Here is an 18,271-nt window from a genome sequence, read left to right as displayed (position 1 = left end):
TTTTCCTTCTGGTGATTCACAGGGTTTTGTGACAGAACCTTGGAAAATGACTTGATGCTACCCAACAGGACAGTTTTAAGCAAAAGCAGTTCACCATCGACTTTTATAGACAGCTGGCAAGTGCCAGACACCTTAAAGTATGCTGGAGAAGACAGGCATCAGGAAACTAATTGCTCACTCACAGACTGCTCAGAGTGCTTAAGAATGGTGTTGAACCAGACCTTCAGCAGCTGTCATCCTTATGTATGTTAACTATTTTGAAGCTTACATTTTGAGAGAGCTGCAGTTCAGATATAATCTTGCATACTTGATAATTTTATTACTGTGAGACTGCATGTAAACACATTTATTGAATGAGATGTATACTTTATCTTGTATCTACAGTTGCAAGGTAAAACTAATTGAAGAGTATGGCAGCTTGATAGGAGAGTTGCAGTTAGCAATAACACTTTCAGAACTTCATCTCTGTTAGTTTTGAAATAACACCTAATTCATAAACCAGTCTCAGCTAATTCAACTGTATCAATAAGATGTAGAGAAAAGTAAAAGAAAATAGTTTTAGGATCTAATTAATCCTTAAGCCTTCAGCAATTTAACAAGTCCCAAATTGCAGTAGGTAATCTGAGAACCTGCATTCTCAAAGACTCTAGAGACAGTTCCAGCTCAGAGATGTGAAAGGGTAGAACAGGTCCTGTAAAGCAAGCCTGAAGCAAATAACAAACTCACAGTGTGCAAATAAATTATTTGTGATCATATGAGTGCATTGCCATTTGACCTTTTGTATATTGTTGAGTTTGAGGAAGAGGAAGCCAAAACCAGGTAAAAATATAGAGGTAAGGAAGAACAAAGAACAAGTAATTATGCCTTCTGTTGGAAAAACACTATTACCTCTTATGTTGTCACTTATAAGAGATGAAACTGAGGAATATAAGTATGGCAACATTCAGAAAGTCTTACTCTTAAATACTAGTAGATTGCCTCTGTACACGAATGAAGGCTTACTGTAAACCAAGAACTTTTGGCTTCATTGTTTGTAGCTGACACTTTAAAAGGTCGGTCTTTTTCCCACCTAGCATAGTCTCTATGAAGGCGCCATATCTTTGTTTTTTCTTTGTTAGGTTCCACCTGAGCTGTTCTGTGATATATGGGTTCAGGACACTGAGTACATTCGAAATCCATGCATTTCCCTAGCTGCCTATGTGGCAATGTGCAACAAATTTAATATTTGTATAGAATGGAGGAGCTCTGATTACTGCCGTAAGTATTCTGCATATATGTGCACCTCTAGTGCTCACAGAGACAAAACTTGCCTAGTACAAGAGTTACTGTAAGTTGAAAATGCCAATTGAGTCTTCATGTACTTTGGAATTATTATTGAGATAATAAATTTAGCATTTTCTACTATACACTCCAAGCAGTGTTCAAAAGTAATCAGGACCATTATAGCCATTTCAAAGATGGTAAAGGTAAACGGAAGAGCTTTGCTCACAATTCTGCCTCTGGTTTACTATGTACATTTATGCAGAAGTTAAACCTTCTCTCTTGCAATGTAGTGTTTGTTTCTCAACCACTTCCCAGTGATAAAAACAAAACACAACACAATTGGTTGCGGAAAGAAGGAAGCCACAAAAAAAAAGTTCTGAACAGTATTACTGATCTGTGTAGTATTTGCAGAGGTTTTTGAAGTTCGAATTATTTTGTGTCAACACTGTTGACGTGGTTTGATATCTCTACTACCAAAAAGCAAACCGAGGCCTGATGAAAATGTTACTACAAGAAGAGGAGTAAAAGTGCTTGAAAATACCTTTTGATTGAATTTGTCATGTAGAAGGTAACTGGTTTGTATCGGTGTGTGTCAGGTTGGTAGATCCGACTGAATTGGCAAGCACAGGAAGTTGACAAGACAATAATTTCTTCTCTTAGGTATTGCCTCATGTGATTGCAACTTCAGAATGTGTGATTTGTTTATTTCCTTTGTAGCCTTCCCCTGCTCTGAAAACTTCTCCTATCAGCCTTGTATAGCTGCCTGTGAGGTTCCAGATAGTTGTCAGAATAATGAGGTTGCTTCTCTGGATTCAGACTCCTGCTCAGTGTTGACAGAAGGCTGTGTCTGTGCTGGAGGGACCATCCTTCACCGAATTCATACTGCTGTCTGTATTCCTGAAGAAAAATGTGGTATATTTGGATGTGATTTTCTTCTTTATTATCTGCAAGTTGGTGGTCAGATACTTCATTATTAATAAGTTGAGTTCTGGTTTGGTGTTGTGTGGGTTTTGCATATGTCATTCAGTTGAGGATTCTAGATATTCAGCAGACATTAACTCTGCAGGTGAGCAAGCAGGGAATGTCCTTGTGATATACAATTTTGCTTAACTCTCAGCTGAAGAAGCCTCTTCAAAATAGAAGTCTTTGTTTATGCACTCTAGTATTCTAAGCGTGTTAGTTTTGGCCTCCTTTTTACCTAAGCCCTTTGCCAAGGGTCCAGCCTTTCAATACTAAATGGCATTCAAAAGTTATGCAGCAACAGTTAATTACACATTTTGAATAATACATGTATATGTCCTATATTCTTTCTGCCAGCATTCATGCTCATTTTATTATAATTCTGCCTCAGCACACCAAATAGCAAACCAATGCCTAACAATACAAACCTTAAAGATATAGATTTATTAAGATTTATTATGATAAATCAGACAACATAAAGCACTGTAAATTAGTAATAGTTTTGATATGTGTGAAATACAAAAGTAGTTTGTGTGGAGACACAAAACAAAGTGGAGGCCCAGATCTTCTGGAGGATACTGAGTGTCTTGCTTTCCCACAGGAACTCAGTCTCAGACTGTCTGCTCTTTCACTTTCTTGTGGGGTGATGGAAATGGGTGAAGCCTTTAAAATTCTGGGATTTTTAGACTTCATAGAAAATGGTGGTCAAAATTTGAAGTAAAAAAGGATTACTTCTGTTTTCTGTTGTCCTGATCTAGCTTGTACAGACAGCTCAGGAACACCTCACGCAGTGGGTGAGATCTGGAACACTTCTTTGAGCGGATGCTGTATGCAAAAATGTGTTGACAGTGAGACTATTATTCCAGTGGAGTACAACTGTTCAGATACCCACGATTTAGACTGTCAGCGATTTGCAGAAGTGACCTTGCATGTTCCTGGTGATCAGACATGTTGTCCTCAGAAGATCTGTAGTAAGTATTCCTTAATGATTATGAATACTGCCACTGAAATATGCAGATATCTTTACTCTGTTGGTTTTTTTTCCCATTACATATCTTACTTTTGAAGCAAATGGAAATGACTTTGGTTTGAATTAACAGATTACATAGAAAATTGTAGAAACTTTTTACTGTTTGCCTCAATATCCAGTAGGTTTTGGGGTAGAGGTAGAGGTACAGATGAGGGTTAAGAGGACTAAAAGAGCACTATGTTTATTTGGATATGAATTGTGTTTCTCTCAGCCGTAAAGGTTACTGTTTTATTTTTAACATCTGAATACAAGCAAAAGATATAAGTAATTCTGAGAAAAAGTGTTCTGGTGATTGTTTATCAAATTTACGAAGTGAGCAGTAAAAAATGATAGAAAAGTGTTTGGTTTTTTTTTTTAATCCTTACTCAGTTTAGAAAGCCCATCTTCAAAAAGAAATTTCAGTTCCCATGTTTTGATCACCTGATATGATGCAGTGAGTTTTCCGCAGAATTTTATTTTTTCAGTTCTTACTAAACTCTAGTTTAGTGTTGCCTCCATGGAGAGTGCTGCAAATGATGGACACTTCTTAATATTGCCTTGGGATTTTTTGCTAGTTCATTGTGGTTTCATATGCATATTGTTATTTGGAGATTTAGGGTATCTAACTGCAAATACTGCTTGTCACTGATCTACTTGACTTAAAAATGCATAGTTTAGAAGGTAATTATTTTTTTTCTTTCCTGTATGTAACAGTTTGTAATCAGAGTCTCTGTGAACACCTAATCCCTGAGTGTAATGCCTTGGAAAAGTTAGTCACTTACTACAGTGAAGAATCCTGTTGTCCCAGCTACGTTTGTGGTAAGTTTCTTTTCAAAAGGTAAAAAAGTTCACCCTGTAAAAGACATTCAGTAAACTAAATAGATCAACTTGGATGCACAAAGGTAGTTAGTGTAAATACCATTGCTAGTATGACCATTTACAAAATTTGCTTTAGTCTAAAAGCTTGGGGTTGGTCTGTGCCTCAGTTTGAGCAGATATGATGTAGTCTTGTGTTTACTGATAAGGCAAGATTGCTCTCTTGTGTTACAAGGTAGAAGTTTTTTCTAAAGCAGCTTGTATCTCTCTGCTCTGCACTGCCTTTCTTAGGAATATAGCATAACAAAGGAGGAATTCTGAGCTTCATATAAAGAAATACATTTGTTGTACTTTTTTCAGAATGTGATCCAGAAAAATGTGAACCAATGGAGGAGATACCAAGCTGCCAGGATGATCAGACACTAATTGCTGCTCGGGTGGAGAACACCTGCTGCATTTCCTATATATGTGGTACAGTAGCCTGACTGGTTGACATTATAAGTGTGTTGTTGCATATGCAACGTTATTTATTATTATCTTGCAAATAAGGGCTTCTTGTACCTCCTTTAGCTCTCCCGACCTAGTAAGGCTTGAAAGTGGTTAAAACAATGGGCATTAAGTTTACAAAACATAAGAAATGGCAACAACCATGAAAAGTCACAGAACATCTTTGTGTAACTGAATAGTATTCATGGGTTATGAAGAGGAGTGGTAATGGAGTCCATGGGTGAGGAGTGAAGGAATTCAGGGCTTTCTGAGATCCATGTGTGGATTAGCTGCATGAATATTTTGTCTGAAAGAAGACTGAAGTTATATATGCTTTTACTCCCTATATTCTGCTGTATCAGCCATGGTCCATCTTAATCAATGACAAATATGCCATATGAGAGTAATATGCAAATTTATTCAGGTCTTTTGGGATTTGGCCTTTAATGACTTAATTCAATAATAAAATTGCACTTTTGGCATTAGTATAAGAGCCCCGATATTACTATACAGTTGTCTTCTGCATAATAATGTGATAATCAGGTTCTATTGAGTTTATCTTTGCACAGATATCTGTGATTCAAAGGCCCAGTTGCCTTGATTAGCACTTCCATGTGCAAAAATTCGGGCATTAATAAAAAACATAAATTACACTTCTGTTATTTACAGTAATCAGGGGATTACTTTGATCATGTGATAGCAATGTGCAGTGTTTGGCTCTTCTCACTATCTGCAGAGCATTCTTCTGACTCTTTTTTGATATAATGAGTCTTTATACTGTACATGTTGAAAAGTACATGTTGTGGTTTTCATATGTGTTCAAGTGGGAAGATAACACTGGGATCACAGGAGATGCCCTTTATTTTGAATCAAAGATTCCAGAAAACAACAGTATGAGCTAGTAGGAGAGAAAACCTAGCAAAATTTTTCATAGCAAAAAAGGGAGGGAAAATCATGTTTGGTCACAATGTATTCATTCTTTATAGCAGGGGACAAAGGAAAAGGCAAGCTGCACTGTGAATTAGCCTCTTGTATAGGGACTATAAGGAATGAATGCAGAGCACCTCTGTTCTCTTTCATGTGGGTCTGTGATAAACTTATGGTTATGTTTTGTAGGCAGTAGTAAAATTTCTTCCTATGTTTTAAATTTAAATAATTGTTTTCTTCAGCATGCCCGGCTTGCTCCGATCAAATACCCAAATGTCAAGAAGGAGAAGTTCTTATTGTGGATGGCAACACTACTGACAGGTGTTGCCCTATGTACCAATGTAGTAAGTTTTGACTTGATTTTGATATTCTAAATAATAGAGAGCATGTCAATTTTGTAGTGCGGAGGTTCAGTGCCAAAAATTGTGGATTAGAAATACTGCTCCCCTTGTGCATATAAGCATGCTATCATCTGTAGTCCTGAACAAATAATCTTTACTTTTAAAACTTTGTGTGTAAAGCATCATCTGAATATCTGTATTATGGAGAAAAATGAGTAAATTCAGGCCCCAAATTCAGGATATTTAAAAACTATTTAAATATTTGCTTAGAGTATTTGTACTCCATGCTACCATCACCTGATATCTAACAATTAAATTTCTGTTGTCTTTTTGAATAAGATGTTTTCTAAAGGTATTTATTATAAGTAATTTATTATATCTTGATTCATAATTCTATTCATCAAAACATGACAACCTTGCATTTACTGAACTTTCTTTTCTTTATTTTTAGTTTGTGAAATACATCGTTGTCCTGAATTCAAGTGTATGCTGGGCATGTCTTTGGTGGAGGTGTGGAGCCCAGAGAAGTGCTGCCCCTTTCGGACATGTGGTAAAGTCACTGATTTTCATTATTATTGCCTTAGACAATAAGATATTGAAAACAGCTTTGGCCTCTTGGTTTTGAGTCTGGTGTCAGCCAGCTCAACCACTGTGATCTGCTCATGGACAAATAATGTAGCAAAGTCATTTCACAGTACAGAACTTCCTAATCTACCCGTTTTGATTTTTCTTGCTTCAAAAGGTTGAATAGCATCCTGTAGAATTTGCTGTCCAAACTGGGTGATTTATCATCTTGAAAATGTAGGAGTTTGTATTGGGTTTGCATGGGAAGGTTTTGGTGGGGGTGGAGGCTTCAGAGGCGGGTTCTGTGAGGAGCTGCCAAAAGCTTCCCCCATGTCCAGTACAGTCAATGCCAGCTGGCTCCAAGCCGGACCCACTGCTGGCCAAGGCTGAGCCCACCAGCGATGGTAGTAGCACCTCTGGCATAGTGTATTTAAGAAGGTGGAAAAGTTGCTACATGACAGCAACTGCAGCCAAAGAGAAGAGTGAGAGAAAGAGATATGTGAGAGAAACAGTCCTGTAGGCACCAAGGTCAGTGCAGGAGGAGGGGGAGGAGGTGCTCCAGGTGCTGGAGCAGAGATTCCCCTGCGGCCTGTGATCCAGACCATGGTGGTGAGGCAGCAGTGCCTCTGCAGCCCATGGAGGCCCATGGGAATGCAGAGATCCACCTGCAGCCTGTGGAGGACCCCATGCTGGAGCAGGTGGATCCCTGACGGGGTTGTGACCCTATGGGAAGCCAGTGCTGGAGCAGGCTCCTGGCAGGACCTGTGGACCCATGGAGAGAGGAGCTCATGCTGGAGTAGGTTTGCTGGCAGGACTTGTGGACCCCATCAGGGACCCACACTGGAGCAGCCTGTTCCTCAAGGACTGCACCCCATGGAAGGGACCCATGCTGGAGCAGTTTGTGAGGAACTGCAGCCCGTGGGAAGGACTCGCACTGGAGAAGTTCATGGAGAACTGTCTCCCATGGGAGGGGCCCCATGCTGGAGCAGGGGAAGAAAGTGAGGAGTCCTTCCCCTAAAGAGGAAGTAATGACAGAGACAATATGTAGTGAAATCACTGCAACCCCCATTCCTCATCTCCCTGCACAGCAGGCAGGGAGGAGGTAGAAAAAATCAGAAGTTAAGTTAAGCGCAGGAAGAAGGGAGGGATGATGGGAAGGTGGTTTTAAAATCTGAGTTTATTTGTCATTATCCTATCCTGATTTAGTTGGTAATAAATTCAGTTCATTTCTCCAAGGTGAATCTAGTTTGCCCATGATGGTATTTGGTGAGTGGTCTCTCCCTGCCCTTATCTTGACCCACAAGCCTTTTGATATATTTTCTCTCCCCTGTCTATTTGAGAAGGGGACTGATAGGGCAGATTTGCTGGGCACCTGGCATCTAGCCAGGCTCAACCCACCACAGTTAGTCAATTATTTTTGTCTATCAAAAAAAGAAGTTAGGTTCACAGGTCAGGAATTTGCCAGTTTACAATGACTGTAGCATATGTATCATACATCTTTATGATGCCTTAAACACAATTCTCAATTGCTTTATACTGATTGTAATGATTGTCACCACTTCAAGGAGGTCAGCAGCTAGCATGGACATCATTTTTTTAATATGTTCAGGTGAACTGCAGTTGATACTCTGCTGTCGACTGTTGTAATGAGTAAAGGGGGTCAGAGAAGCTGCTATTAGTTTTCAGAATGGCATAGACATCAAACATGATTCTGAACTCCCCAGGTGGGTATATTTCAAGAACTTCTTCAGTGATGACTTTTAAATCTGGAATTTCTGTTCTCTCTGATGGTCTGTTTTACACAAAGGGCATATAACTTGCTAAACTACTGTTTCTGTTATTATGTTTTGTTTCAGAATGCGCATGTGAAACAATCCCCAAACCTCAGTGCCAACTGGTATGAAATTTGTCTTCTTTGTCAGTATTCTTTTATTAATTTCTTAATAAGTCTGTTTATCAGCATCTTACTAATAGTTTTGTCAGTGAAATATGAAATGCCACATCATTCTTTGTTTTCTTTTTTAATTGCTCCATAATAAGATATATACATTTTTAAGAAGCCAGTTTAGTTTGAATGCCTTGCAGAATAACATGATTGTATAGCATTGGTATTTCTGGAGTTTACTACCGGAGTGTAGAGTGGAGTAGAGTGGAACTGCTTTTGTGCACCCAAGGATAAAATTTTTATTTTAAAGTGTTAGAATTAAATGCGTTAGTGCATCAGTGTTTTGTTAATATTTGTTGTGAATATGTTGACATTTATCATGAACTTAGACTGTTGACTAAACAGCACCTTTAAACTGTATTTCATTGTGACTTGTTCTCCATTACAAAAGTGCTTATTAGCATTCCTGGGCTAGATTCCCAGTTAATACTGGGTGTACTTGGATTTTGCTTGTCACTGTTTTATCCAGAAAATAATATTACTGTGGGAATAATTTATAAAAATTATAATTTTGAGTCCTAGGAAGAAATTGGAAAGAGTACTCATTTTTTTTATAGAGAAAATTCAATATGGTTTGTAAGGTGAGATTGTTGTTAGTACTTTCATTTCTTAGATGAAGAAACTTGGGCATGAGGAATCAGAACTTGCATAACCATAGGAGAAAAATCATACTGTGCCTACACAAAAACAATAAAAGGCAAAATTAAAAAGTACATCTGTGCTATTGTGATACTGTTTACATCCATTAAGTTATGCTCTGGAAGAATACACTCCACACCATGTGGAGACTTTTGTACAAAGGCAGGCCATTGCATTTCATTGTTGACCAGTCTTAGTTTTTTTCTGTCCTAAATGTCTGCTGTACTGAGTGTAAAAAAAAATCCCATTTGGTTATTATTAGTAAGTTAAATGTCTCTGTGGGTGATGAAAGTGGATTCAAAATAGGTTTCTAGGAGCAAGAGATACTGGTACCCAAGTTCTGAAGAAAAGTTGTTTAAAAGAAAAAGATCATACAGATAAGAAAACACTGTAGTTTCATTTTTTTTTCTGCTTTTGTACTCTTAGGGGCAGAAACTTCAGATAGATGAACAGTTTCAGAACAGCACAGAAAATATTTGTAACTGTGTGAAGTACAAATGTGGTAAGTCAGAAAATAAATTAATTCAAAGAAATACCCTTTCAAGTGCTAAGGTAAATTAAGAATCAGGTGTTCACTTTGAACATGGCACCAAGGAGAAAAGAATTAACTGACAGAATTCAGAAATAGTGAAAGAAAAGGCAAGAAAATAGGACCCCTCGCTAAATATTTGGTTGATTGTGGCCTGTCCTTGTATTCTGTTAGTTCCTGCAGCGAGAAGTTTGTGCAGGGAAATAACAGACAGTTTTGGGATGGTTGAGAGGTGTTGGCTAAGAAGCAAGGACTCCAGCAAGAAACTAGAACACACATACAATGTCCACATATAGAAATAAGTCCCACTAACCCTTATGAGACTACTCAGGAGCTGGTAGACATGCTTACACACTTTACAAGATCAGGAATAGCATTCAGCACCATGTGAGTTCATCTTAAAGCGTGGCAAATAGTGTCTGGGAAAACTGGGAGAAAAAATAATTCCTGTGGGGCACCCAGTTGGCCAAGAGAGTTGGGATTGTCCTTGCTTAGATTTCTGCAATAAAGATGTATACTTCTGACCTGATTATCCTCTGTGCCCTCAGTAATCGGTGGGGAGAAATAGACATTATCCTGATGTAGTCTTAAGAAACAAAACGGTTGAAGAAGCCTGCACTGTCATTGGGGTGGTGCAGGTAATAGAATATTATGTGCTTATTTAGATTTCATGCAGGGTTATACTTGAAATAATTTGGTGATTATAGGGAAGCATTAGACTACTAGCAATTCATGTTTGAGAATGTGATCCATAATTCTTAATGAGGTGGAGTAGCTTTTTCCATTCTGGTTTTACTGTTTGAAACATTTTTAATGGAGTTTTCATACCAAGCTGATTGTCCTGACCATGCTGTTTGTGTTTTCCTGTAGTGAGAGACAAAGTTTGCCTGAGTAATGAGAGAGGTGTGCTGCTTCCTGGACAGAGAATCGTGGAACACAGTGCAGATGGCATTTGCCGTATTTCTTATTGTACAAATGTGATTGATCCCTCCACTAAATACTACCAAATAAACACATCTTTGATAGACTGTGCCGTCAAGTGCAAAGCTGTAAGAAATTCAGACGTGTATTTTAACTGGTGGTCTTAATTACATTGTGATGGGTTTTGTTGAGCAGATTACAGTCACAGGAACAAGCTGGAAAGAGTAACCAGGAGATCTCCCTCTAATGATGTGCTACCAAACTTCTAATAGAAGTTTATAAAAAGTCTCACTGCCTTCACTGTTTTCTCCCCTATGTACATCTTTTACAAACTAATGTATATAGAAACTACCTCCTTGGGTTAATAGCATACTGCCTCCTTGCACCCTGCAGAACTTCAGCTGCATTATGAGCAAACTGGTACAAATTCCTGGCAGACATTAGCTCAATAGGAGTAGAGAAGAGAGTAATTATAAATAGAATAAGAATTCTAAAAGTTGTGAAAACAGCTTTATAAAATAAGCAAATGTTACATTGTCTTTTTACAAAATGATACATTACCATAGGAATATTATATAGATGTGTAAAAAGTCAAAATTTCATTGGTTCTTGAAGTAAGTTGTCACTTTACATTTGAAAAATGGTAGATAGACCAGTTCATTCTCTCAGTTGGAACTTCTCCCCATTTACTTCAGTTAAGAACAAAGGTATTTCATGAAAGCTTCATGAATGTACAGTGTGTATGAATGTAAGCTGTGCAGTTTTGAAAGTTATTTAAAAAATATCCCTAAAATCAGATACCTAAAAAAAAAATCTGCCTGTTACAATAACAAAATGTTGAATTGCAAAATAGTCTCATACAAGGAGTAATCTGTTTTATTTTGGCAGAACCAAGTCTATCAGCCTCCAAAAGATTTAACAACTTGCTGTGGTAGCTGCAAGAACTTGTCTTGTCTCCACACTTTCAGCAATGGCACAGTTTCCAATTTTAAGGTGAGTTTATACATGTTTTATTCCTTCAAAATATTTATAATTAAACAAAAAAAATTCTGAAATACTGTATGCATGTTGCCATATAAAATTTGCCCAAAAGAGCTTTATTTGGCCAGATACTAGGAGTAGTTTTGCATGTACACAACATTAATTTCTTGGAGAGTCAACCATACAGCTGTCAATAAAAGTATCAGGGATTTTTATATGTATATCAGAGAATTATCATGAACTCAACTATTTTAGAACCTGCTTAATGTTATGTATTTGGTGGACTTTCAAATCTCTTGCTTAAACAGAACTTTAACATGCATCTGACTGTTGATTCATGCAAGATCACATTCAATGAAACTGTTTTAGGCATACTTGCAATACTGTTTTTGCTGAGTTACCCAGTAAAATTTCTGTTTTACAATTTTTGACAGCCTGGTGCTGTTTGGATTTCAAACTGCATCAGATATGAATGCACTAACACAGCAATAGGACCAGTTCTGGTTTCCTCTGCAGTTGGCTGCCCACCCTTTAATGAAACTGAATGTGTGAAGGTCAGTGTACAATACATTGTTTGCATTCCAGCTGTGGTTTATGTTGGTGTGAAAAGATTAACACTGACAATAAATGTTTTTTACCTCAAGAAGGGAGAAATTATATATTCTTGCCAGGCCATTTAAAGGTAAAAAGTTATAACCATACACATATAATGTACCACCAGTCTGCCCAGTTACGCAGCTGGAGTCATGTCTTCTTATTCTCAGAATTCAATTATTTTTATTTTTTTAATAGAGGCTTGTAATATCAAACTAGTCTTCATACAGCTGTGTGAACTTGGATGCTTTTCTGAGGTGGACATGTGTCCTTTCTGACTGATTTTCTGTGTATGAAAACTGATCCAGTATCAAACTGATTTGATTCAGCACAATAGTCAAAAACATAGAAGAAAGGGAAAGATTGTCTGAATATCAGGAACAATTTTTAAGTACTGACACATAAAGTTTTATGGACTAGTTTTGGAGTAAGAAGAAAAGTTCTATTTGAATTTGCATAATGAGATTAGGTTAAGTGCCAGGAAATGTAGGCAGGGAGTGATCTCGCTCTCTGTAATTCTGCATTTACATGTGGATGGGAAGACTTTCCTTGATGAACGATGTCACAGAAGCGGGGAAGAGTCCTGAAGGAACTGGGTGGCTGTAGTTTTTCCTTGCAGATAACAATGGGTTGGTTCTGCAGAGAGTCTGTTACATAGCTGGTGAAAGGCTTTTTGCTGTTCTAGGCAAACTAAAAAGTTAAGGCGGAGAGAGGGATTAGCATGGCTTGAGATGCTGAGTTGGACATCAAAAATTGAACTCTCCTTCAATGTAATCCTGAGAAAGCTTTTAATATAGCTGTAGGTACTCTTCCCACAGTATTCTGGGGAGTGCTTATTGCTCAGCATTAAGACATGAATCTCCACTATGGGGAGTCATTGGCTTCCCATTCAGATGAGATTTCTTCCTGCTCTGAAGTCAGATTCAGGTTTTTGTGATTGTCAGCCTCTACAAGAGGTCAGGGTTTCACTCTAATAACATGTGATGGAGTCAGACTTAACATAGTCGTTCTCTTTCCAAATGGGGGAGCTATTTGGGTAGCTGGTGATGTATAGTGGCATTTGGTGAAAGCTACCTGTGTGAAAACAGTAAAGTGAGATCATTTACAACCATACCTTCATCCATTAACCAGAATGCTGCATTTGCCTGAATAATGATGTAGAGCTTTATCTGGAAGATATTTCTAAGAGTGAAGATATATGGGAATGAATGTTTGAAAAAATGAAGGTTTTTTTCCCCTTTATTTCTCTTGGTCAGGTTGGAGGCTACGTTGTGCCATTCTTAGAAGGATGCTGCAAAACATGTAAGTAATTAATGATGCTGCCTGCCTCACAAGTCTGTCTAATTTGTTGTTATGTTAGAAATAAGGTGGATTCTTTCCTGTATAAAAGCTTGATTCACTGATCTCAAAGACTGTGCTTTTCCCAGTTTTACTCATTTGAATTACACTGAAACTATTTGAGTTAAATCAAAAGAAAATACTTTACCATTGATGCTATTACTCCACTGACAGCGATTCTGGTTGGTCAAGTCATTAAAATTCATACTCTTTATTTTGTAGTTCTCATGTAAAACTCCTCAAAATATTAGTTACTGCATTTAGTATAATAAAGGTACTGTGTTTTAGAAGGCAACTTAATGCTTCATCTACATAAATATCTTCATATTTGGTAAAAATGAAGATTGATCCAAGTAGTTTATAAGTTAATTTTGTAAATAATAAAAAGATTGTAATATAGAAATTAGTAGACATAATTCAGAAACCCTCAGGCAGTCATCACTGTGGCTAGGCTTCGCGAATGAAGATTAAGGATTCAGGCAGTACCTTTTCAAAGATTTTACAATAAGAAAATTCCCCCTTACTCGATTACCAATATATGGTTTGGACATCTGTGAGAGCTAATAAAGATTCTCTGGGGAAAAAAAAACCCAAACAGAATAAAAATCCTCTAAGGAATAGGTTCCAAATATACTATTTTCTTAATAGAAATAAGGAGTTAGGTACGTTTTATTTTCTTAACACAGTGGTACATAGCTGAAACGTTTTGGTTGATTTAATGAAGAACTTAGCCTGAGGAAGACACCTAACCCGATGAATTTAAACTCAAATATTTGAAGTTGACACTGTTAAAAGCAATTGAAAAGGAGATTTTTATACTGGGCAGTATCATGCTGTCTTTAAAAACATGCAAAATTCTGACTCAATCTGCTTAAGGGGCTGAAATAGTGACCTAAAAGTGTGGGAGAAAGATGGAGAAAAGTGCAGGTATTTCTTGCTGGGTGGGATGGAACTTGCAGAGTCATGACTACCAGATCTGGATATACGTTGCCAACAGGGAGGTACCTTTTGGTGTGGTTCATCTGTATTGTATTTGGTACTAAAAACTTGATTGAAGATTTATCTGGGGAGTTTTTTATGCTCCCACTATAAGGGAATGGTAATATCTCTTCATGTTTTTTCACTCTGGTGGACCTGTGTTTCAAGCACTTTTCCTAGTTCCATGACTGATTCTCCATAGGCTCTCTGACATCAGTTTTTGATTATCTGACATTACCCTTCAATGCCCTGGCAGGCAAATAAGCCACTTCTGAAAGATTTAGTAAGACAGTTAAACATCCATTAAGCTACTTTTCAGCGGGGCAGAAGATCTTGCTACTACGCTTAGAGAAACATCATAATCACCCCTTTAATTATTAAATTATTGATCTGTGGCATGCATAACAAAGTAAAATTAAACCCTTGAAAAACCCAGTGACTTTTGAGACGCATTTACAAGTAGAGTCCTAGCGTTTTGATTTCACACCTGTTGGTAGACAACACATTAATTCTGTGAATCATGTAAGTTCATTCTGACTCCAAACAAATCTGCTGTCATGAGAGCTGTCAGTTGTGATTGTGTGAGACATTTTATGAGAAGGATTATTGGGTTTTTTGTTTTCTTCTGAAGTACTTTACCATTAGAAACAATTGTGATTTTTGTTTTCAGTTTTAATTGGTATTTGAAAATTAAGACCCAGGAGTTCCATCAAAACCTGGAGGTATTACAAATGCTGCTGAGAGGAAATTATACTATTTCTTTGTTGTAGCCCTGAAGGGCACATTAAATTCAGGATAGCAGATTGGCTAAGTTATACCTATGTAGATCAGACTCTGTAGATCTGGTTTTCACATGAGGCTTAGCAATGCATGTAATGCTTGGACATGGTCCTGAGCTGCTGGCACAATGAACCCTGCTTAAGCAAGGAGGAACCAGATGTCCCTTCCAACCTCAGCCATTCTGTGATCCTGCAATATACAAACATTTTAAAGTTGAATTCTGTTTTCAAATATGCCAAAATCTCATAATTCCCAAATGTTTTCATACTATAGGGAATCCTCTGTAACATGTGCTCTGTTCAATGTGTAATATTCTTACCAGGTTCTTCAGTGTCAGTGTTCCTCCCATTCCCTGTTAGCCCAGTCACTCCTACAGCCTATGCTGGCTGTCACACAGGTACATTTTCCTCATATAGGTAGGACCAACCCAAACAGCATCATTGTTGATTTCCAACAATGTACTCCCTGCTAGGATCATCAGACCTCACATTGCCCAATAATGCCAAAAGCTGCAGTGTAGTGTAACTGCTCATGGTTCAGTGGCTCACATTTTTGTTTTGATTTGTTTTTTCATTTTGCACTGTGTGGGCGGTGCATTGTTGTTAGCCAACAATGTACTGTTGGTAGTAAGCACTTGCATAGTCTTTAGCTTGCTGCATGTGTAAAATTGCTGTGTTTGAAAAAGTAAACTAATTCTATCATGTTTACAGTGCTGTAGAACATAGAGAATAATGGCTTTGCTTGTTAAAGCTTTACTGTGTAAGCAGCATTTTTGCAGGTGATGTATCATACAGGTTTGCTTTGTGCCATATACAGTAGAAGCAAATAATTTCTTTCCCATCCATAGTTAGGACAGTATACTGAAAATAGCAATCCAGTGTTGACTCCATGAAAATTGGAGATTATCTTTGTTCTTTTTCATAGAGCATGTTAATTCTTTGAATTGTAACATTATGAATGCATTTGTTTTGGCATTTATTTTGTGAAAACAACTCTATATTTCTCTCAGAGAAATGATGTTGACTCTAATTCTGTGCATTACTGAGTGACACATCCTACATTAAATTATGCTTCTGACTCTAGGACTATTAAACTGAAATCTGTGTTTCTCTTTCATACTGGTGTCACTTTAAGTGACAACAGTGTTATGAGTCAACCCAAAAACCAAACAAGGATTTTCAACCATATGGACAGTGAAAAAAAATCTATAATACAACACATATAAAACACTCACATGTTTTGTAAGGTTGTTCATGGGAAAGTATATTGTGTTGTAAAGCTCATAAAAAGCCACTGGACATTAATGTACATGCATGGAAATACATTATATATTTATTTTTTATGGGATATGATGTACTTTCACTGTAGCCTGGGTGAAGTCATAGTCACAGCTGCACTGAATTCTCCACCCTAAACACCATGTATAATGTAAAAGAAGACAGAACCGTGAAAAGAACTGTGAAAAACATGAAATAACGGTGAGTTTTTTATTTTCAAGACCAATTTATTTTTTCTTTGTTTCTCAATTTACTTTTTCACTAAGCAAATATAATTCAACAGCAGCCAAGCAGTAGCCAACCATTTACGTTTGCAGGTTTTTATTTGTTTCCAAGAAGATTTACTGATAGTTTCTTTCATAGTCTAGAAAACTCTATTGTGTCTAGAAACAGTAAGAGACTTAGATAATTTAAGAAAAAAAAAAAAGACAACAGAACCACCAACCAACCAAAAAAAAAAAAGAAAAAAAATTGTTTATTTTTGAGAAGCAGTATTACTGGTTTGACAGTGATTAGAGCAGGGAACTGGATACTGCTCATAAAGATATGATAAAACTGTGTCCCAGTTCAGTATTGGGTATTGGTCAAACTGATGAATCCTTTAGTGCCCTTGCTTTTCTGGAGCTAACAGTATTCACCTTTTGTCAACATCCTTGGGTTTCTTGACTGAAAGAAAACACATCTCTGTGGAGATGTCATTGGGGGCTGCATCAAGATGCATAAAATCTAGTGTGAAACGGTGGAAGCTGTTGTATTAAAATGAGCTGTTCATTTCTCTTACAGATCTGCAGTATAATGGGGTTTCTCCAGCATAGAGAGGGTCATCCTAAGAAGACACTGTGCTTCCTGATCTCTTACTACTGAACTTTATACTGAACATCTTTGTTTTTCTTCAGATGTTCAGGATTCCCTTCTTCAATGAAGCTTAACTCCGTACTTAATTCCGTGATTTCTTGTTATCTTTTGTGTTTTATTCATGTACTTTGTAAATACTTCTATGAGGAAAATTGTGGAAATAATGGAAATGCAAATAAAAAATTTCGTTTGTTCACTGGTGTTCTTTTATTTAATAAAAACATAATAAACCCAAATGTAAAGCCCCCTGAAGCCCTGTTCTTCATCAGATTCTGCTGTCGCATATTAATTTTAAACTTTGTTTATACCTCTGGAATGCAATTACTGCTATTAAAGTTTGTTGCAGGTATTTAATAGAAAATGCACTTTATGCCTTATTAACAGGTCTTCTCACAGGAGTGGTTGATCAGTTTTGCAAAATTTTTTGAACACAGTGGACTTACTCTTAAAAAACTTCTGAATGAAGAATGAACCTTTTGTAATTGTTATTAAAGATATAATGAGATGGATACTTTAATGCATGAAATAGTTTTAAAAGTGATTCAGTATATAGCTGATGGGTATCTTCTTTGCGTCTCTTGACCCAGTAAAATGTTCAGGAATGTTCTCGTCTTGGAAATGTTTAGAATTTTGAGCTGATATTTTTTGATCTATGACCATTTTGCAGGTAAGGAAGATGGAAAATTCTGTAAGAAGGTGACTGTTAGGATGACTATCCGCAAGAACGACTGCAGGAGTAACACACCAGTAAGTAGATAACTATCACAATTTCTTTTCATAGAAGGGAAAAAATATGAGAAATAAAATGAAGGAAGAAAAAGAACCCAAATTCCAGAAGGCTGTTGTCTTCATCTCTGTTACAGAGACAGGGATTTCTGTTTCATAGAGCCGTTTTAATCTTTCCCTACATTCTCAGCAATCATCTTCTCAAATAATAAAAAGGAGGCTGTTACTTCTGCTTTTTTTATGCATCTAGGTGCACGTTGATTTAGTGCAAATCCAAAGTCTCATTTCACCCTATAATGCAATTATTATATGCAAATTAACTTCAATATAACTGAATCTTGC

The 18,271-nt window shown here is 37.1% G+C and overlaps 1 protein-coding gene across 1 annotated transcript in view; it reads left to right on the top strand.

Moving 5' to 3' along the window:
* OTOG (otogelin) overlaps positions 1 to 18,271 on the top strand; it is a 101,383-nt gene that overhangs the window by 80,593 nt on the left and 2,519 nt on the right. Inside the window, exons 41-55 of the mRNA XM_039382475.1 lie at positions 23 to 243; positions 1,119 to 1,257; positions 1,981 to 2,175; positions 2,982 to 3,194; positions 3,947 to 4,051; positions 4,409 to 4,519; positions 5,704 to 5,805; positions 6,254 to 6,352; positions 8,223 to 8,263; positions 9,377 to 9,452; positions 10,350 to 10,528; positions 11,289 to 11,393; positions 11,816 to 11,935; positions 13,232 to 13,277; positions 17,871 to 17,950. Of these exons, the coding sequence (XP_039238409.1) occupies positions 23 to 243; positions 1,119 to 1,257; positions 1,981 to 2,175; positions 2,982 to 3,194; positions 3,947 to 4,051; positions 4,409 to 4,519; positions 5,704 to 5,805; positions 6,254 to 6,352; positions 8,223 to 8,263; positions 9,377 to 9,452; positions 10,350 to 10,528; positions 11,289 to 11,393; positions 11,816 to 11,935; positions 13,232 to 13,277; positions 17,871 to 17,950 (1,832 nt within the window). The remainder of the gene's footprint in view (positions 1 to 22; positions 244 to 1,118; positions 1,258 to 1,980; positions 2,176 to 2,981; positions 3,195 to 3,946; positions 4,052 to 4,408; positions 4,520 to 5,703; positions 5,806 to 6,253; positions 6,353 to 8,222; positions 8,264 to 9,376; positions 9,453 to 10,349; positions 10,529 to 11,288; positions 11,394 to 11,815; positions 11,936 to 13,231; positions 13,278 to 17,870; positions 17,951 to 18,271) is intronic.

This window comes from Pipra filicauda, unplaced genomic scaffold (genome assembly GCF_003945595.2).
Source record: "Pipra filicauda isolate LSUMZ 115617 unplaced genomic scaffold, ASM394559v2 scaffold26_size5592650_pilon, whole genome shotgun sequence".
In the NCBI taxonomy this organism is placed as follows: domain Eukaryota; kingdom Metazoa; phylum Chordata; class Aves; order Passeriformes; family Pipridae; genus Pipra; species Pipra filicauda.
This window is presented reverse-complemented; position numbering and strand designations above follow the sequence as displayed.